Source organism: Ipomoea nil, unplaced genomic scaffold (genome assembly GCF_001879475.1).
Source record: "Ipomoea nil cultivar Tokyo-kokei standard unplaced genomic scaffold, Asagao_1.1 scaffold3251, whole genome shotgun sequence".
In the NCBI taxonomy this organism is placed as follows: domain Eukaryota; kingdom Viridiplantae; phylum Streptophyta; class Magnoliopsida; order Solanales; family Convolvulaceae; genus Ipomoea; species Ipomoea nil.
The window spans coordinates 1,285,316-1,307,922 of record NW_017619679.1 but is presented as its reverse complement, the minus strand read 5'-3'; the positions used below and the strand labels follow the sequence as shown (position 1 = coordinate 1,307,922).

Here is a 22,607-nt window from a genome sequence, read left to right as displayed (position 1 = left end):
TTCTTAAATCCCAAACCCCCCCTGCGCTTTTGGAACACATAGACGTGACCAGCTCAACCAATGAATCCCTTGGCTTCCTGTACCCCCACCACCCCACCAATACCGATTAAGACACTTTTCAATAGAATCACAAATCCGTCTCGGAAGAAGAAAAGTAGACGTGGTGAAAATAGGCAACGATTGAGCTATACTCTTGATTAAAATTTCTTTACCTGCTCTCGATAACAGTTTATGTTGCCACATGCCTATTCGTTCTCGGGTTTTTTCCTCCACGTATTTGAACGTTGCAGTTTTACTTCGGCCAAGAATTGAGGGGAGACCTAAATACCGGCCCAAATCTGAAGTTAACTGGACACCAATACAGCTTGATATAAGCTCACGTGTGGCTAGCTGCGTATTGAGACTGAACACCGCATTTGATTTCTCATAGTTAATGAGTTGTCCCGAAGCCTCACTGTACAACTCAAGGAATTCTTTGAATTTTAGAGCTTCATTGTGTGTGGCCCTGAAAAACAGTAAACTGTCGTCAGCAAAAAAGAGATGGGTGATCGCCGGAGCTCCCCGGGCCACCCGAACACCGTGAATATCACCACAGGCCTCAGCTTGCTGTAACAATAAGGATAACCCTTCAGCACACAGAATGAAAAGATAAGGGGATAACGGGTCCCCCTGGCGTGTACCCCGAGTTGGGCAAACCGAGCCAATGGCCTCATCGTTAACCTGGATTGAGTAGTTAACGGTTGAGACACATATCATGATGGTTTGAATCCATTCCTGCGCATAACCCAGCGCCCTCAACATCCCTTCAAGAAAACCCCATTCCATTCTGTCGTACGCATTGGTCATGTCTAATTTTAAAGCAGTCCATCCCAACAGCCCACTCGTCTTTCTTCGTAAATAATGTCCAACTTCCCCTGCAATGATGATGTTGTCCGAATGGAGTCTCTCAGGGACAAAGGCACTTTGGGATTGTGACACAATCTTTTCCAAAGTTCCTTTGAGCTTGTTAGCCATCATCTTTGCAAAAATTTTATATACAACATTACAAAGGGCAATCGGGCGGAGATTAGCCACCTTCTCAGGGATCTTTTTCTTTGGGATTAATACAATATTTGCTGTATTGAGTCATGGCGGAAAAGCCCTATTAGCCACACACTTAAAAAGGAAAACCGACAGGTCATGTCCCAACATCGGCCAAAAGTGTTGGTAAAAAGCCGGGGACATGCCATCTGGACCTGGAGACTTTTCCGGGGCCATAGAGAACAGAGCCTCTTTCACTTCTGCCACCGTAAACGGTTGTAACAGGGAGTTATTCATTTCCTTAGTCACCCGTTGTTGAACATGATGGAAAAGACTCTGGGCACTGTGACTGGATGAAAAAATACAGTTAAAGTACCTTAGTATTTCCGTATGCATCGCAGGTCCCTCCGTCCAGTGCCCCTCATGGTTCTTTGAGTCTGCTTGGCTACTAGAAGAGGGATGTGCGAAGGTGGTAGAAAAAGCACGGCGGCAATCTCTGGGATTGCCTTTCTAAGAGCGGATTGAGCTATGCGGGAAACATATGGGGAACTGGGGTGGGGAACATTTCAGATTGTTTGGGCATCGCATTAGGTTTTTGCGATGCAGGTTTGATGAGCTTAAGGAAGATCAGAGGACGCAAGCAATAAATGAGTTTTTATTTGTTCGTGAGGAGCTAGAGAATTTACTGAATCAAGAGGAGATTTTCTGGAAACAACGGTCCAAGCAACTGTGGCTAAAACAGGGAGATGCCAACACAAAATATTTTCATAAAATGGCCACTTTCCGCCGCAAAATATGTACTTAGAAAGGTATTCCATTTATTAATAATGTTTCCAACCTTCTTGCATATTTTCCCACTATAATGGAACCTGTGACATGTGATACCAATTGTCGAATTTAAATATTTACCATTATGTCAAAATTATATATAATAATAGGACCTCAATTCTGCTTAGTGGCGGATCCAGAAATTTTGTTCAGTGGGGGCAAAACATTAAAACAAAAAGATAGCTTAAAAAAGATGAAACAGTTAAGTTAACCATAAATATTGTTAGATAATAGCGCAAAATAAAAAAAATATTTATAACAAAATATGAAACATAATTAATTTGATAAAATAATTCTAATAGAAAATATATTATTAATTACACATCTTATTATGAATAGAAAATACATTATGAATTACACATCTGAAGTTAGCCATAAATATTGTTAAATATGAGTTCAAAATTAAAATATATATATATATATATATATATATATATATATATATATATATATATATATATATATATATATATATATATATATATATATATATATATATATATATATATATATATATAGAAAAGCGCTCATATGTGGTCATGTCATTAGGTGTGGTCATGTGGTCGTATCTGTGTCGTTGAATCAGTTTAATCTAACGACAGTGGTAATTCTAAGGATTTTCACGCGTTTTGGTAAGTGGGGGTGTTATGGTAATTACAGTAACCATTTATAGCGGGCGGGTTCCAGAATACACCAACAGTGTTGACAACATACACCAATAGTGTAATAAAACACACCACAGTGAAACACACCAATGGTGTATTCTCGTGTTATGGTAATTACAATGGCCATTTATAGCGGCCGGGTTCCAGAATACACCAACAGTGTTGACAACATGCACCAATAGTGTAATAAAACACAATAAAATCTTGATTAATATTTCGGTGTTTTATGACGAGTTTACCCTTACAGTTCGCTGGGTAGGAGAATGTGCGCGAAAATACTAAAAAAATCTTGATTAATATGATTCATTGGATCTATCTAATCTAATGGCCTATAATTGACCATATGACCACACCTAACAACATGGCCACATGTGATCACTCCTCTATATATATATATATATATATATATATATATATATATATATATATATATATATATATATATATATATATATATATATATATATATATATATATATATATATATATATATATATATAACATAATTAATTTGATAAAATAACTCTAATAAAAAACAAATTATAAATTACACATCTTATTATTAATAGAAAACACATTATAAATTACACATCTTATTATTAATAGAAAACACATTATAAATTACACATCTTATTATTGATATAAAAGTATATACATATATTTTGAAATGCTTTATTCAAATAGCATCCATAAAGTGTGATTTCAAGTGATATAAAAAGGAATCAAACCCCTGACTTCCACAAGCACACACACGTTCTCCACCATCTAAGCTAACTTGTATTTTGTAAATGTAAACTGTTTTTCTTTTACTTATACTAAACTTTGTACTATATATACATACATATATACATATAATGGTTATATATGGGATGGGGGTGGAGTGAGTGGGGGCAACTGCCTCCACTGTAGGTCTGCCCATGGTTCTGCTACGATGTGTATCAGCAAATCAGCAATTATACTATGGCTGTGGACCATGGTCCAAAATGACAAACACTATAGTGTATTTAAACTAACACTGTCTCACGTATTATTTTTATTATATTATTAAATGAAATTGCAATTGAATTGAAATGAAAATGTAATTGTGTTGAAATGAAACTTTAGTTTACAAAATAAAACTGAATAACAATTTCACATATTTAAGTGTATATTGTCCAGCGAAACTATAGTTATATCAAACTGATACCGTAGTTGTGTTGAAATGAAATTGTTGTGCATATTCGAGGCAAATTATGCTATGGACCCGTGTCCACCATGTGCATGGTGGACACGCTGTACATTCATAATTTCTATACTGTACATTCATAATTTCTGTACTGTAGATTCATAATTTCTAAACTGTAGATTCATAAAAGTTATAATGTAGATTCATAATTTCTGTACTACACATTCATAATTTCTGTACTGTAGATTCATAATTTCTGTAATGTAGATTCATAATTTCTAAACTGTATAGTTATCAAATTATGAACACATAGTTATCAAATTATGAATCTACAGTACAGAAATTATGAATGTGCAGTATAGAAATTATGAATCTACAGTATAAAAATTATAAATCTACAGTATAGAAATTATGATTCTACAGTACAGAAATTATGAATGTGCAGTATAGAAATTATGAATCTACAGTACAGAAATTATGAACGTGCAGTATAGAAATTATGAATCTACATTATAAATTTTATGAATTTACAGTATAAAAATTATGAATGTATAGTATAGAAATTATGAATGTACAACGTGTCCATCATGCAAATGGTGGACACGGGTCCAGGGCATAACGCTCCCATATTTGATGCCTAGACCACAATGCATTGTGGACCGCGTTCCATAGGTAATTTGCCGATGTGTATGAGGTGGGTTATTAAGTCCATTCTTTGCAAAGTCAATACGAGCTTGTGAGTAGGGGTGACCACGGTTTGGTTCAAATCGAATCGTGCACTATTGAACCGGAACCGAAACCGAATCGTTCGTACGGTTCTGGTTCATCATCGGAACCATATTGGTTCTGGTTAAGGTTCGAGATGAAAAGGAACCGGCAGTTCCAGTTCCAAACCGGAAAAAATTAAAAATTATAGTATTTTTTTTAAATAAATCCAGTTAGAACCAGAACCTTACTATAAGGTTCCGGTTCCGGTTTGTTCATTTGCGGAACTGGAACCGACGATTCCGAACAAAAATCGAATCGGAACCGGAACCGCGTTCACCCCTACTTGTGAGACACTGCAATGTTAAGTTTTGGTAGGTAGGTTATTGACATTTATGGTTATGGTGACTGATTCAAGGGAATTTGATGAGTTTCTAGGCTTGTTTAACCCTCTAAAGTCGAAATCAATAGCAATAATTTGCATTGGATTCATGCATATCTTGCCATTCACAAACACTGAAAACATATTATATCAATACTAAAATAGACACGCCCGCATTAGAACGGCAAATTATACTGTGCAACCGTGTGCACCATCTACATTCATAATTTCTATACTGTAGATTCATAATTTCTATACGGTAGATTCATTAAATCTATACTGTAGATTCATAATTTTATAAATATATGTTCATAATTATTATAGAGTTATATGTTCATAATTTTCGATGTTCATATTCCAAATTGTTGGACTCTGTATTCACAAATCCCATAACTCACTACAAGAAATCTGTCATTTAGCCACGTTTTTTAAACGTCGGTAAAAATACAAATACGTCGCCAAATGTCTTTACTGACGAAAAAAAAAACGTCACCCAGACCGGCGGGTTAGCGGCGTATGGAAAGGTATTACTGACGAAGTTAATTTTTCGTCACAAAATATTACAATTATTGACTTTTTGCATGGTCTTGATAATGTCATTGAATACATACTTTTTGCAACGTAATATTAACAAAAACGTCGGTAATAGTTTGTGACGAAGTAGAATATTTGATAACTATACAGTTTAGGAATTATGAATCTACAGAACATATATTATGAATCTGCAGTATAGAAATTATGAATATACTGTATAGAAATTATGAATCTACTGTATTTAAATTATGAATCTACACTTTAAAAATTATTAATTTACAGTATAAAAATTATGAATCTAGACCCGTGTGCACCATACATGGAGCACACGGTTGCACAGCATAACAATCCGGATTAGAATGATTAGACTATCATTAGCAATAATGTTTGTATTTTCGTTGACAAATTAGACAAACATGGGCTGTTTTTTTTTGTTTTTTTTTTTTTTTTTGGGTGAAACATGGGCTGCTATTCATTATTAGGTTATATACCAAATAATGAATATTTAAAACACAAAAAATAACATTATATTCAATGTATTAAAAATTAAACTTTCAATATACTAAAAATAAACTTTCTCATAGTGCCGTGACTCAGAATGTGGTAGCCTGTTTTTTCCCATCCTTTATAGGTCTTTTATCACCCAAAAAAAAAAAAAAAAAAAAAACTTTATATTTGTGATGGTATGAGGACCTTCAACGTAACGTTACGTACGGATTGGGGAGGACAGTAGGTTGGGTATTTACATCATTAGCCGCTATTGAAAAGAAAACTTAAGGGATGAAGAAAAAAATTATAGTTCGAATCGAATAGCTCTTGATACCATGTAGATTAATAAAAAATTGATAAATTTGCATTACTCAATGAAATATTTATACCACAAAAGTGAAACTAATAGCCTACTAAACTCAAGATAACCCCAACTAAAAAAACGAAACAAACTTAACAAACTACACATACCAAAGCACTATATTAACTCTTATCATGTACGTGTGGTGATTTATTTTTATTCTTTAATAAGGTTGGTAAACTGCAATAATTTTTTTATGGAAATTTCGTTAGGTAGGGGCTATTGATTTCTTGAAATGATATACAATTTTAGATAAAATTATTGAAAATTTTGGAAATGTTTCTTAATTAGTCAATTTTGATAATTTAGCAGTATATTTTAAAGGAGCTGTTTAAGGTTAGAAATAGTAGTTCGATTAAATTTGTTTCCTATTAGTCCTAATCATCGTTAGTTAGAACGATGAGAATATAGATTGTGTTGTATTCAATCATAATGTCTGAGAGTATAAAGAGCGAATATATATATATATATACTAGATAGAATCCTAGTCTGACACGAATAATATAGTCCTAGTCTAATATGGATAACATAGTCCTAATCTAATATGGATAATATAGTCCTAATACTCTTCCTCAAGCACAAGATTGGCTAGCCAAAACATTGAGCTTTTCACGGAGAGAATTAAAACGAATAGACGAAAGAGACTTGGTGAAGATATCTGCTAGTTGATCCTTGGTTGAAATAAAGTGCACATCTAACTCCTTTTTGGCTACTTTATCGCGAACAAAATGATAATCAATCTCAATGTGCTTCATTCAGGCATGAAACACTGGATTGGCACATAAGTAAGTAGCTCCCAAATTATCACACCATAGTCGAGGAGGAGACGCAGGTGGGATGCCGATCTCGTGTAGCAGAGAAACAAGCCATGTAACCTCAGCAGATACATCAGCCAGACCCTTGTATTCTGCTTCAGTTGAAGAACGTGCTACTGTCCGTTGCTTCCGACAAATCCAAGATATAAGATTACTCCCCAAGAACACAGCAAAATCACTCGTAGACTTGCGATCATTCGGATCGCGAGCCAAATCTGAGTCAGAATAGGCGTGAATATCCATCGACGCAGACCGAGAAATACGCAGACCAAAATGCATGGTGCCTTTGACATATCGTAGGACTCTTTTTAGAGAGGCCCAGTCCGTAGCAGTGGGGGCATGCATATGATGACAGAAGAGATTAACAGCATAAGATAGATAAGGACGAGTTACCGTAAGATATTGGAGAGCACCAGCAAAACTTCTGTATTGTGTTGGATCGGCATAGGCAATGGCAACATCGTCGGCGGTTTTCGCGGTAGAGACAGGCGTGACCACTGGCTTACAATCCACCATGCCAGCACGTTTGAGAATATCCTTCATGTACCGTTGTTGAGATAAAAGCTTACCACCAGATAACGGGACAATTTCAATTCTCAAAAAGAAAGAAGGCACACCCATATCACGAACTTTAAACTCAAGTGCCAATTTATTAATAAGAGGAGTAACACGGTCTAAGTCAGACCCCATAATCAAAATGTCATCAACATACACCAAGAAATAAAGACAAACATTATCATGAGAATAGATAAAAAGAGATACATCAGTCGTTGAAGGCGCAAAGCCCACAAAGACTAGAAAATCATGTAGCCTTGTGAACTATGCACGTGGAGCCTGTTTGAGACCGTAGAGAGATTTTTTAAGCGAACACACATGATTAGGTAATGACTGATCCTCATAACCAGGTGGCTGGCTCATGTAAACAGTCTCAGCTAACTCGCCATTCAAAAAAGCATTGTGAATATCCAACTGGCGAATAGACCACCCACGCGACACAACTAAAGATAAGAGACGTACCGTAGTAGGTTTAACCACATGACTAAATGTCTCAAAAAAGTCCTCTCCAGCAACCTGATTAAAACACTTGGCCACCAATCGTGCTTTATGACGCTCTATTGAACCATCGGCGTTCTGTTTGGTTCTGAAAACCCACTTGCAACCAACAACATTCATACCTGGTTGAGAAGGAACAAGACGCCAGCCATGTATGATTATGAACCAAGGCATTGAAATCTACGTCCATTGCGTCACGCCACTCAGGAAACTTGACCGCCTGAGAGTAACAGGTAGGCTCAGACACCACGGTGGAAGTAGTGGTTAAGGCAACATGTTGATGCGGACCCGAGCTATGAGTGTTCATGCTATGCGACCGAGGAGGAGGAGTGGATCGCCGAGGACGCCCGCGCGGTCTGCCGCGCTGCTCAACCTGCTAGTCCGAGATAGTCCGCTCACTCGATGTGGACTGCTCGTGACCTGCACCGTCATCATGGCCAGAAGCCAACATGGGCTCGTCAATCTGCCGAGTGCCATCAACAAAGGTGGCCGAGACATCATTCCCTCGGCTCGTCACAACCGGTGCGGTGGCCCATGGTTCGGACCGTGGCTTAGGAACCTGCGAGGCAATAGGAAAAACAAAAGGAAACACAGCCTCATCGAACCGCACGTGGCAACAGATAAAAACCTTGTTAGTGTTAGTATCTAAACAACGATAGCGACGATAAGACGAGAGGGGGGGGGGGGGGGGGTAACCCAGAAAGACACACGGAGATGAACGAAATTGTAGCTTATTTCAATTATATGGACGCAAAACAGGAAAGCACAAACAACCAAATACCCGCAAGTAAGAGTAGGATGGGGGAGAACGATGAAAACGAAAGTGTGGTGACTCATCAGACAAAACATGAGTGGACATTTTATTTATAAGATAGACAGCAGTCTCAAAAGCATAGTCCCAGAAACGAGAAGGAACAGATGCTTGAGCCATTAAGGACAGTCCTGTCTCAACAACATGACGATGTCTGCGCTCCACCCGTCCATTCTGTTCATGAGCTGTTCATGAGTATAGGCACAAGATTGCTAGTGACGAATACCTAGAGAAGAAAGGGTGGAACCAAGCTTCTTATATTCTCCCCCTAAATCAGATTGAAAAGAAATAATCTTGCGAGAAAAACAACGTTCAACAAGTGACCGAAACTTATCAAATATGCCATATAATTCAGATTTGGCACGCATCGAATAATACCATATATACCATCATACCGTGTGTAATCATCCACAAACAACACAAAATATTTAAAGCCATTTGCAGAAAGTAACGGCACAGGGCCCCAAATATCAGAATATATTAATTCTAAAGGATGTGTATTAGTAGTTTCAACACGAGATAATGAAAAACGAGATGATTTTTCCAATTGACAAGAGGAACAAACATTGGGAAGATCTTTCGAATTAAAAGTACTTACATACGAAGACTCTAAAATTTTGCGTAAGACTCGAGAGTGCGGATGCCCCAACTGCATATGCCAAACAAAAGAGGAACGCGCAACAACGAATGCAGCTGGAGCAGGAGAGGACGCAGGCCAGGAGTACATGCCATCAGATGCATGCCCTTTAAATAGGACTTTCTTGGTCAAAATGTCTTTCACAAAGAAACAAAGTGGGTGAAACTAAAAAAAAAAAACATTATTATCTTTGGCAAAACGCTGGACAGATAATAATGAACTAGAAAGATCAGGAACATGCAAAACATCATTTAACTTAAAAGACCTAGAATTAGTGGCTAACGAAGCTGAACCAACATTAACAATAGGCAAACCTGTACCACTGCCAACACGAAGAGTCTCAGGGCCATCATAACCCGTCGCAGAGGTCAACAAAGAAGGATCAGGCGTAGCATGGTTGGTAGCACCAGTATCGGGAAACCACTCATGTGGACCACCCGAGTCATCACCAGAAACGGCTACATTCGCCTGAGGAGCTGGGGAGGGTGAAAAACGCTGAGAACCCGGAGCCCCTGAATATCGCCGTAAACAATTGGCTCCCGTGTGACCGAAATGTTTACAAATTTGACACGGATCATCATAGCGCCAAAAACAATTGGCTCCCATGTGATCGAAACCTTTACAAATTTGACACGGTTCATCATAGCGCCATAAACAATTAGCTCCCTGTGACCGAAACCTTTACAATTTTAACACGGTTCTGTCGCCGCCGAACAAGTGCTCATTGTAATTATGGAATCACATCAACCAACAATTGTAATTAGCGACACTCTTAAGCACTAAACCCTAGCTCCATGAGAGAAAACCTGGAAACTGATACCAGATGAGAATATAGATTGTGTTGTATTCAATCATAATGTCTGAGAGTACAGAGAGCAAATATATAGATACTAGATAAAATCCTAGTCTAACACAAATAATATAGTCCTAGTCTAATATGGATAACATAGTCCTAGTCTAATATGGATAACATAGTCCTAATAAGAACTAATCATTTTCTTCCTATTTGTTCACAATTTTATGATCTCTGTGTTAATGTAGAACTGCGAACTGCCATTTTATTTTCCCTTTTATTTAATTTGATTTGTTGATTGTTTTAATTTTATTTTGTACTTCAACTTTTTATTTTGGCCCCATATAATGTTGAACACACACTCAAACTAGTTTTCATGTGAGAACTGTGGCCTAATATGAACCATAGATTTTACAACATTAATGACCATATGTCATCTCAAATTTATGACTCATTCATGAAATTTTAGGGCATGAAAAAACTATGAACCAATCTGAGCCGTTTATTTGAAAAGATCAAACATATCAGAAGCAATTAAAAAAAAAATTGGTGACGTTTTTGTAAATAACATGAACGTTGAAGTACAAGTAATAATAACCCCAGTATAAAGTGTGAACATATCCCCACCATCCATTTATCAAGATCTTGTGCTCCTTTATCTAGGATTGTTTTTAATTTTTTTTTTTTTAAATAGCTCTCATTTGATTAATTGTGAATTTGATGAATTACAGTTTAACCCTTAGTTAGTAATGGTAAGATCATAACCTTTGATTTTTCAAAATGGAGGGTGTGCATGTCTACACACTTTTTTTTTTTTTTTTTTTTAACATGGGGAGGTGTTCTTACATGAACCTTATATAGTGTTGTTGCCATATTTAGTCATCAATTATTGTGGCATTGCCACTGATATAACAAATACTTCTCGACTACGTATGTATAAGAGTGTATAACTCCCGAGGTGATATTAACCGTGTACTATTGTAATTTTTACGCTACGCACACGTCTCCGTACAATACTGAACTAGGCCACTAAGTCACTTATAGTCCCTTAAGGAACAAAAGACGCATACTGACAAAAACTTATCCACCATACGTATGAGACAACCATGTCGTCTCAAGTCATACGATTATTGCATACTTATAATATATAACATACAACATACCGATGACACGTAGGTAAACACCATATGCAGTACGTTGTAGTTAGTCATTGTTCAATGACTTGTTCTCTAACAATCATCCACATGTCCAGTCTCCGTATCTAATACAGAATGACACGAGACTCACCAGAAGAATGACAATGTGCTAGTCTTATCAGAATTCTAATGCCCAATTAGACTTTCTATATGATTAGGACCAATTTTACAATACTTCATTTATTAATTCTTCGTCACTTATATTCTTAACTCTTAAGAATGAAAAATTAAGATTGTACAAAATAATATCAAATATTAACTAACTCAAAATAAAAATAAATAAAGCATTTATTTATTATATTTAATTAATAAGAAATCAATATCCAAAACAATAAATGTTGGCTCCTAGGCCATACATGCCAAGCAGCCTCATAAGCTAAGGTACAGAATTTTATAACAAAACTTACACAATGCACAAAAACTCACAACACAAGACATATACACATATTATATATTTACTTGTTTTATAATTTGATTTAGGTAGAGAATTTATTATATTCTATAGCCACAAAATTTTACAACATAAAACATAAATTCATAGCATGAGACGTACAATATGTTCCAGGTACAAAATTCACATCCTAAGTACAAAAGTTAATAAAACAAATTTTTTTTTTTAAAAAAAAACTGTAATATGAATTGAACAAACAAACGGTTGCCATCAGTATTAAATAAGTAATCATTGGAAAACGACGTCAAAAAAGACCAAGGTTCACGGTATAAGCTTTGTACATGGACCGTAAGGGTTGGGGTCATGTGAGTTTAGTATTAATCTGGAAAAATTGGGATTAGTTAAGTATTAAAAAAAATATTTCTGCCCAAAAACTCATACATTAACCAACAATTCTTTGTGTAATATAGTAAGAGGAATAAAATTATTAGGTCTAACTAATGATTGGGACTAATTGAAAACAAATTTAATCCAGCTGCCATTTCTAACCTTAAACAGCTCTTTGAAAATATGATAGGATACTGATGAATAATGAAAATTTTGAATAAGAAACTTCTAATTGATCATTTGAAGAGATCATTGGCACCAACTTAACGAACTTTTATTCTTAAAGAAATTGCTAGCAGTTTACCAAACATATTAAAGAATTAACACAAATCCCAAGACATAGAATCTCAGTCAACTTGTTGCGTGGAAATATTCACGAGAATTGTGCTATAAATAGCAGCCCATATTTGTCTAAGTTGTCAACACAAACAAAGAAGTTATTCTACAATTCTGATACTCTCACTCAAAATATCTTTGATATGGCTATAAGATTCATTGTTTTCACCATTACTGTGGTGGCTTTATCATCTTCATTTGCCCATGCATCCGATCCTAGCCCTTTGCAAGATTTCTGTGTTGCAGTTAATGATTCTATGGCTGCCGGTAAGTTGCTATGCTATATATCATTATTGCTAAAAAATATTTATGTTAAGATCAACTGCTTACCACTACGTCTATAGATATAGCTTGTAGTGCAGTCACAACTTTATTTCTTTATACTTTCGTAGTGGTCAGTGCCAGGTTTCAATGTCAGGATGCTAGACTCGGCTCTCCGATTTGCCACTCAACAATTCCTATCATTGATTTAATTAAAGTTCTAATCCAAGGAATCTAATGTATGTTTATAACAATTGCTATAATTTTTGTTGTAGTGTTTGTGAATGGGAAAATATGCAAGAATCCGATGCAAGTTGTAGCAAATGATTTCTTCTTTAGAGGCTTAAACATGCCCGGAAATACATCAAATCCACTTGGATCAAAGGTCACACCAGTAAATGTGAACAACCTACCAGGACTTAACACACTCGGCATTTCACTAGTTCGTATAGACTTTGCACCAAATGGCCTCAACCCACCTCATACACATCCTCGAGCAACTGAGGTCCTACTTGTTTTAGAAGGAACTCTCTATGTTGGGTTCGTGCTCTCAAATCCACCCCCAGGCATGAAGAATCCTCTATTCACCAAAACCTTGGTGGCAGGTGACGTATTTGTATTCCCAGAGGGCCTCATTCATTTCCAATTCAATGTTGGAAAGACCAATGCAATTGCTTTTGCTGGGCTAAGTAGTCAAAATCCTGGAGTTATCACCATTGCAAATGCTGTTTTTGGTTCAAACCCACCCATTAATCCTCAAGTTCTCACTAAAGCTTTTCAAGTTGGGCAGAATGTGATTAATTATCTCCAAGCTCAATTTTGGTATAACAACAGCTAGGGGATCAGAAGAAGCTCAGCAAATTAATGATTTTCCTTCATGGGAATATATTGTTTAAAAAAATGCCCTATATGTGGCACATATTTGTTTTGATTATTGAAGTTGCATTTTATGGTACTGTACTAGTATATGTTGTGTTGAATGTTGTTGAATAATATGATGAATTTGTTACTTTTACTGTTATTTTTCATCAATGTTGTGTGTCGTTTAACACCAAATAATAAAACTAAACTAACCAATAGATCCAACAAGTTCAAGTCCATCTCACTAGGAGTTTTGAGTTAACTACTAGTTCCTAGATAAATTTTTTTTCAAGCAAATAGATAATTTTAATTACAATTCGAACATAATGTAAGACAATAAATTGAATTCAAGAATAAACCAACACAAAAACTACTATCAAGAATTAATAAAATGAAGAAAAGCTTCCAACCCCAAGTATTAGCTCCAATTAATTTGACATGATCATTGATACAAAATATTTATACATTATAATAGTTGGCGTAGGTTAACCGCGAACGCGCATTAACCCATACTTACCTATATTACTAAGAGTGACAAACGCCGCCAATTAAGGCTAATTGATAACCTAACCCTATAACATCCAGAATTCAAGGTTCAATTGCATTAAGATAATTTTTTAATTTACAACTAAAAGTGTGCATTCTATTACATAAAAATGCATTGTACTGCTCATAGAACTAGTTCAGCTGTTTCAATCGATCATCCTAAAACTTTCTCTAATAGCAGTGTGTGATACTGGATACCCTCAATTAGAGGCGATGAAGACGCCTTGTGCGCAAAGTGTACGGGACAACTACTCGTGATCTAAAACAACAGCGTTTTAGTTGCTTAAAACTGTTATATTGTCTAATTTTTAAACATTAAACTTTGAGTTTATGATGAACATACAAATGCTTTACACCGTTAACAATGAAAATGTAAAAAACATGAATTTTGACAAAAAAATGACTCCGTTTTATACCAAGGTCCACGATATATTTTGCCCACTTTTAAGAGTCCAAAATAAAATAGTGAAGTACAAAAAAAAATCAACAAAATAAATCAAATGGCAGCACATATCATTACTACCAAACAAAAATAATAATGCCAGTCGCCCTGGGGTTTAGCATAGTGGTTTGTTGCTTGACTTGTTGTCAATATTAAAGGCAGGAGTGTGGGGTTCAAATTCCACTAAAAACCTGAATGGGAAAAATGTCGGGGATGCTAGGGTCTGACGGGTGGATTAATTACGCGACTCACGATTTACTTCAACAGTGGTGATAATTTTTTATATGGACCAGGGTCCACAGAGCATTGTGGACTCTGGATCGAAACGACGTCATTTTTTGTCTTTAGATTTTAACGGATTCTGTAGTTTCCTTGTTTCCCATGTGTAGTGTATAAACAACGTAACTAGGCACTAATCTATTCCAGTTATATAATTCATACTTTTACAGCACGTTTGGTTCACGGAATGAATTTTGAGGTAATAGGAATGCTATTCCATAAGGAATGGAATAGGCAAGGAATAGAATAGGAATTGTATTCTATTGTTTGGTTCGCGGAAGGAATAGACTTTAGGAATTATATTACAGTGTTTCGTTGATTTAAGGAATAGAAATAAAATACTTTTTAAAAGACATAAATATCCTTATAAAAATATGTGATGGTGGTGGTGGTGGTGGTGGTGACGGTGGCAGTGGTGGGGGCAACGGTGGTGGTGGTGACAGTGATGGTTGTGGCAGTGGTGGTGGGGGCGGTGACGGTTGTGGCTGTGGTGGTGGTGGTGGTGGTGGTGGCTGCGGCGGCGTCGATGGTGGTGTCGGTAGTGGTGATGGTGGTGGTGGCGGTGGTGGTGCTAGGGTGGTAGTGGTGGTGGTGGCGGTGGCAGTGGTGGGGGCGACAGTGGTGGTGGTGACGGTGACGGTTGTGGCAGTGGTAGTGGTGGCGGCGACGATGGTGGTGGCGGTGGTGGTGCTGGGGTGGTAGTGGTGGTGGTGGCGGTGGCAGTGGTGGGGGCGGCGGTGGTGGTGGCGATGGTGGTGGTGGTGGCGGTGGCGGCGATGGTGGTGGTGGTGGTGGCGGCGACAGCGGTGATGGTGGTGGTGGCGACGACGGTGGTGAAATAGGATAAATTTATATATAGGATAAAAAAATTAGGTTAAAGAAAGGGGTAAAAAAGAAAATAGATTCTAAAATCTATTCCTGAGTGTTCAGTAATAGGCTAATACTAGGGGGGCCCTAGTAATAGCTATTACCTTATTTGAGGTAATAGGCTATTACCAGGAATATTATTCCTGGTAATAGAAATGGTTACCAAACAAAGGAAAAGACCTATTACTGGGAATGCTATGCCATTCCCGGCCTATTCCGTGAACCAAACGGGCCATTAAGGAATAGAATTTTATAACACCAGGCAGATACACATGTTATATATTTTACTTATTTTCATATTTGATTTAATTTAGGTAGAGAATTTATATTCTACATACACAAAATTTCATAGCACAAGACATAAATTCATAACATGAGACACAATATTTTTTGCATCACACAACGACTAATTTGTTCTAGGTACAAAATTCACACTCTTAAAGTACAGAATTTTATAACACAAGATACACAAACTCATAATACAAGACACATGTGATGAAATAGCCTTTTGGGTGAGTGGATGTGTAAGAGGGTATCCTTACACCAGATATCGTTCTCACAAGGATTGGCGATAGGAGTAGAGCTTTAGGGTCCCAAACATAAGATATTGATGTTCCTAATGGAAATCTAGCCAAAACATAGGGTAGATATGGATCCAAACACAATATCAAACAACACACTTTAATGAATAGCAATGATAAGAAATTGAAGGTAGATATGAACTAAAGATAGGTCAAGATAGTGAAACCAAATTGGGGGCCAAGAGATGATAGATGTCATATAACGATAGAGAAACCTTTCTCAAGGTCATCCCACACTCCTAAAACAATCAAGGATATTCTCATGACTCAAGAATGTCTAAGAGGCTTTTCATCAAACACTTGGTATTCATAACATCTCATATAGTTTATAACTCCTTGAACTTAGACTAGGTTGTCACTCCCTAATCGGGACTCAAATAATCATATCAATCAACAACATCAAGGTCAAGTCCCAACTTTCCTTAACCAATTCAAAATCATCCACCAAACACCTAACCTACATCCCTACCTCCCTCCAAGGAGAACTAATCACACATAACGATAATGAAAATAACAAAAGATTCATAATCAACAAAGAATTCCATAATAAGCACAAGATAGAGATCAAAGCAATAAAGCAAGAAAGTATATAGCAAAGGAATGAAATAAAGAGAAGAAAAACGTATATCTATTGAAAATGGATATGAAATCTTTGAAATCCAAGATTAAATGCTTCAATCCAAGCTTCCAAAATGTTTAAGAAGCTAAATATATTGAAAATGGATATGAAATCTTTGAGATCCAAGATTAAATGCTTCAATCCAAGCTTCCAAAATGTTTAATAACCTAAATATAAGCCTAACCTAACCTAAAAATATCAAAGAAAATGAAAGAGAGAAGCTTCTAAAACGGGTCGGAACCATGTTGAAATAGCTGAAAACTGAGTTAAATACAAGAAAAGAAGGCTAGCCACAGGCGTGGTTGATCCCGTGGCCAGAAATCAATCTCCACTAATGGCCACGGGCGTGGCCAATCCCGTGGTTACCTGCAGGGAGAAATTATGTGTGCACCTGCTTCGATTTCTAGGTTTTTTTCACCCCAAAAATCTTTGAATTAGCATTTGTGGTATTCATCAAAGTTGTAGCCCTTCAAGTTAGCTTTCCAATGATATAAATTTCACTTGATTTGGACATTTGACGCAGAGATATGACCAAAAACTGACCAGTGAACGATTTGTACGGAAATTTCAACGTCTTGCTCTTTTGCTCCACTTTTGCTTTTGTTTGTCAAAATGACCAAGACCACTAAACACACCAAAATTCGGCTCTATAAGAGGTGTTTTCACCATCTTCATAGCTTCTCGATCATTGGCTCTCATTGACTCTACATGAATCCGAAAGGCCCCAAAAATTATTCAATTCATCTAAATCATCAAGAATTACACATAAACACACAAATGAATCAAATGAGGGACACTTTGGGCAAAATTATAACAAATAAAATGAAAAATAAGCTTAAATGCAAGGTGAAATTGTCAACATTTAGACTCTTATCAATATGCATATGCTTTGTAAAAAATAAAAAATAAAATAAAAAATATTGTATCATGAATTGAACAATCAACCAGTTGCCAACAAAATTAAATAAATAACCATTGGAAAACAACGTTGAACAGGACCAGGGTCCATGGTACAAGCTTTGTATAGTGGCAGTAAGCTTATTATATGTATTATACTTCCCTTAAATTGCCAACTACCATGTTGTGTGATGACATCCTAGTTACTATTTCAAATAGATGGTCACAGATTTGAACTCTAGTGGTGGGGATTTAGATTCCAAAAAAAAAAAAAAACACCGCCCTCACAATTATAAGACACATGCTTCACTTAGGATTTTGAAGGAAATGTGGCTCCCTCGCAATTCTTAGGTTATCTAAGATCACCATGTGTATTTACAAAAATTTGAAATTTTAGATAATTTTTTAAAATCTTGTAATTATATATGATGTCATTAATTAATTTATTTATTTTTTATTATAAAGTTTAATGAAATACGTGAAAATTTGTTAATGGTATTAAAGTTTTTATTATATATATATATATATATATATATATATATATATATATATATATAGGGAAGGGATCATGTGCATTTGTTGCTTCCCGTGCGGATGTGCGGTGGATTAATGTGCGTGAGGTTTATACTTAATGTGCATCATGTTAATATGCGTGAGTTTTGTACTTAATGTGCCTGAGTATTGTATTTAATGTGCGTGAGATTTGTGCTTAATGTGCGTGCATATTTCAGAATTACGAGCTCAGAAGGAAGCAGAACAGAAACTCACGCACATTAACGCCCAAGCTTCTTGTTACTTCTTCCTTCAATTTGGCCATGGATTCTGGATTATCAGCTACCTTCAGTGCAGTTGAATGTTTATATACATGACGCACGCACAGTAAAATTTGCACAATAGCTAAGTGTGGATTTCTGTTGTATTATTCCCATAATTTTTAACCACCATAGCTCGCCTCCGTATCATCATCATCAGGGAGGGGACAAATGGCTACTGGGATGGGGAAGAAGATGACATCAATATTTTCTGCTCCATTTTACACATTCACACACATTAAGTACAAATCTCAGGCACATTAAACACAACACTCACGCACATTGAGTACAAATCTCACGCACATTAATCCACCGCACATCCGCACGCGAAGCAACAAATGCACGGGAACCTTTTACTATATATATATATATATATATATATATATATATATATATATATATATATATATATATATATATATATATATATGAACCAAACATGTTTATATTACATACCCCAAATTTAACCAAACACAAAAATATAACATTTCTAGTAACTTGACATTCCTAGCAATCTAACATTCCGTGAACCAAGCTACCCCATGGTACAGAATTTCATAATACAATACACAAAAACTCACAACACAAGATGTATACACATGTTATATATTTACTCATTTTATAATCTGATTTAGGTAGAGAATTTATATTCTATAGGCATAGAATTTCAAAACACAAGACATAAATTCATAATATGAGACAAACAATATGTTGTGCGTTAAACAACTACTAATTTGTTCCAGGTACTGAATTCAAACTAAGTACAGAATTTCATAACATAAGATACAAAAATTCATAATACCAACCAAATGGTTGCCAGCAAAATTAAATAAATAATAGTTCGAAAACGACGTCAAATAAGACTAGGGTCCACACTATAAGCTTTGTACAGTGATTGTGTGGGTGGGGTCATGTGGGTTTAGGATAAATCAGGCCACCAAGGATGCCCCTTAGGGGCCGTTTGGTTCACGGAATCTTAGATTACCTCAGGTAATAGGATTACCCCAAGAAAGTAATATGAGATTTTGGAAATGTAAGATTACCTGATGTGTTTGGTTAAACTTGATGGAATGTATTATTAACTTGTTTGGTTGAAGGTTATATTTTAGATTATATTGCATCACTTACTCAAATTCCTCATAAAAATTGAAAGGTATAAACTGCAAGTCTTTTTTCTTTTTTCTATAATTCAAAATTTAATAAGATGCTTCTAACAACAACAATAACAACAGCAACAACAACAACAACAACAACAACAACAATAACAACAACAACAACAACAACAACAATAATAATAATAATAATATAATAATAATAATAATAATAATAATAATAATAATGGAATGCAAAAGTAGCAATTGACAGAAGGCTCACAGACCATTGGAATATTGAGAATTACGTAATCTCACATTACCTAAACAAAACTTTGTAGTATATGTCGAAACGTACTTTCTCTGATCTCCCATATGAAAAAAGTCATTACATGTCATCTGAACACAAAGTGCTTGGTTCAAGCATGGTAATCTAACATTACCTTTCTCATATTACCATGGTAATCTCAGATTCCTTGAATCAAACGTCCCCTAAGTATTTAAAAAAAAAAAATATTACTGCCCAAGAAGTCATACATTAACCCACAAATCTTTGTGTATAATAAGGTATAAAAATATTAGGTCTAACTAATGATTCGGACAAATATAATTGAAAACAAATTTAATCCAACTACTATTTCTAACCTTAAACAGCTCTTTGAAAATTTTGAATAAGAAACTTCTAATTGATCATTTGAAGAAATCATTGGCACCGTCTTAACGAACTTTTTTTCTTAAGAAACTGCTATCAGTTTACCAACTATATTAAAGAATTAACACAAATCCCAAAACATAGAACCCCAGTCTACTAGTTGCGTGGAAATATTCATGAGAATTGTGCTATAAATAGCAGCCCATATTTGTCTAAGTTGTCAACACGAACACAAAAGTTATTCTAAAATTGTGATACTCTCACTCAAATACCTTAGATATGGCTATAAGATTCATAGTTTTCACCATTGCTTTTGTGGCTTTAGCATCTTCATTTGCCGATGCATCCGATCCTAGCCCTTTGCAAGACTTCTGTGTTGCAGTTAATGATTCTATGGCTGCCGGTAAGTTGCAAAACTATACCTCATGATTGCTGAAATATATTTCGATATATTTCGTTCTGTTAGAATCAAGCACTTAATTACCACTATATCAAAAGATCAAAAGATATAGCTAATTGTCAATGTGCAACTTTATTCTTTATACTTTTACAGTAGTCAGCGTCACGTTTTGATGACAGGATGCTAGACTTGGCTCTTTGAGCTGCCACTCAATAATTCCAATCATTGATTTAATTAAAGTTCTAATCCATGGAATCTAATGTATGTTTAATAACGACTGCTATAATTTTATTTATTTATTTATTTATTTTGTAGTTTTCGTGAATGGGAAAATATGCAAGAATCCGATGCAAGTTGTAGCAAATGATTTCTTCTTTAGAGGCTTAAACATGCCCGGAAATACATCAAATCCACTTGGATCAAAGGTCACACCAGTAAATGTGAACAACCTACCAGGACTTAACACACTCGGCATTTCACTAGTTCGTATAGACTTTGCACCAAATGGCCTCAACCCACCTCATACACATCCTCGAGCAACTGAGGTCCTACTTGTTTTAGAAGGAACTCTCTATGTTGGGTTCGTGCTCTCAAATCCACCCCCAGGCATGAAGAATCCTCTATTCACCAAAACCTTGGTGGCAGGTGACGTATTTGTATTCCCAGAGGGCCTCATTCATTTCCAATTCAATGTTGGAAAGACCAATGCAATTGCTTTTGCTGGGCTAAGTAGTCAAAATCCTGGAGTTATCACCATTGCAAATGCTGTTTTCGGTTCAAACCCACCCATTAATCCTCAAGTTCTCACTAAAGCATTTCAAGTTGGGCAGAATGTGATTAATTATCTCCAAGCTCAATTTTGGTATAACAACAGCTAGGGGATTGGACGAAGCTCTGCTAATTAATGATTTTCCTTCATGGGAATATATTGTTTAAAAAAAATGCCCTATATGTGGCACATATTTGTTTTGATTATTGAAGTTTCATTTTATGTAATACTAGTATATGTTCTGTGTTGAATGTTGTTGAATAACATGATGAATTTGTTTCTTCCATTGTTATTAATTTTTCTTTTTTGACTACTACTGACACTGTTACAATGTAATATCTGTTCATAAGTACTTTCTCAACCTACTGAATCACTCCATAACCGCCAATTTGAAAGAATACTTCGTGCCACTAGACCACAAGGTTATTCATACTTTCATTGTTATTATTCATCCATGTTGTGTGTCATTTAACACCAAATAATAAAACTAAACTAACCTATAGATATGCCGGGCAAGTATAGGTCGATCTCACCGGGAATTCTGAGTTAACTACTACTTCCTAGATAAATTTCCTTCTTACTAAATAGATTATTTTAATTAAAATGAGAACATAATATAAGACAATAAATTGAACTCAAGAATAAATCAACACGAAAACTAGTATCAAGAATTAATAATATAAATGAAAGTTTACAACCCCAAGTATTAACTCTAATTATTTTGGCATGATCATTGACATATAAAATATTTTTTTTTTTTTGAAGACACACATAAAATATTTATTCATTATACTTCCCAAAAGGTTGACCCTAACCCCGGCCTGTCAGAGCGTATAGGAGGATGTAAATCTTGGTAACTCAGTTGAACCACAGAGGCTAGACCTTTGCTTACTGTGCATAAGGATCCCGCCCCCCCCCCCCCCCCAACACTTTGACAGGAGGAGACTAGACCTTTTGCTTAC

The 22,607-nt window shown here is 35.8% G+C and overlaps 2 protein-coding genes across 2 annotated transcripts; both read left to right on the top strand.

Annotated features, from left to right (window-relative positions):
• The first annotated feature begins 12,647 nt into the window (after positions 1-12,647).
• On the top strand, positions 12,648-13,783 carry LOC109169107 (germin-like protein subfamily 1 member 13). The gene is made up of 2 exons (XM_019317981.1): positions 12,648-12,835; positions 13,105-13,783. Exons 1-2 carry the CDS (start codon positions 12,712-12,714, stop codon positions 13,665-13,667), a joined length of 687 nt encoding a protein of 228 aa, XP_019173526.1. The 5' UTR covers positions 12,648-12,711; the 3' UTR covers positions 13,668-13,783.
• A 6,896-nt stretch (positions 13,784-20,679) lies between these two features.
• On the top strand, positions 20,680-21,933 carry LOC109169106 (germin-like protein subfamily 1 member 16). The gene is made up of 2 exons (XM_019317980.1): positions 20,680-20,879; positions 21,192-21,933. Exons 1-2 carry the CDS (start codon positions 20,756-20,758, stop codon positions 21,752-21,754), a joined length of 687 nt encoding a protein of 228 aa, XP_019173525.1. The 5' UTR covers positions 20,680-20,755; the 3' UTR covers positions 21,755-21,933.
• Positions 21,934-22,607: the final 674 nt, after the last annotated feature.

Excerpts from the sequence above, each read along its gene's own strand:
- LOC109169107 (XM_019317981.1), top strand. The coding sequence starts at position 12,712 with ATGGCTATAAGATTCATTGTTTTCACCATTACTGTGGTGGCTTTATCA. Across the intron at positions 12,836-13,104 it reads TAATGATTCTATGGCTGCCG|TGTTTGTGAATGGGAAAATA; the intron begins GTAAGTTGCTAT and ends TTTTTGTTGTAG.
- LOC109169106 (XM_019317980.1), top strand. The coding sequence starts at position 20,756 with ATGGCTATAAGATTCATAGTTTTCACCATTGCTTTTGTGGCTTTAGCA. Across the intron at positions 20,880-21,191 it reads TAATGATTCTATGGCTGCCG|TTTTCGTGAATGGGAAAATA; the intron begins GTAAGTTGCAAA and ends TTTATTTTGTAG.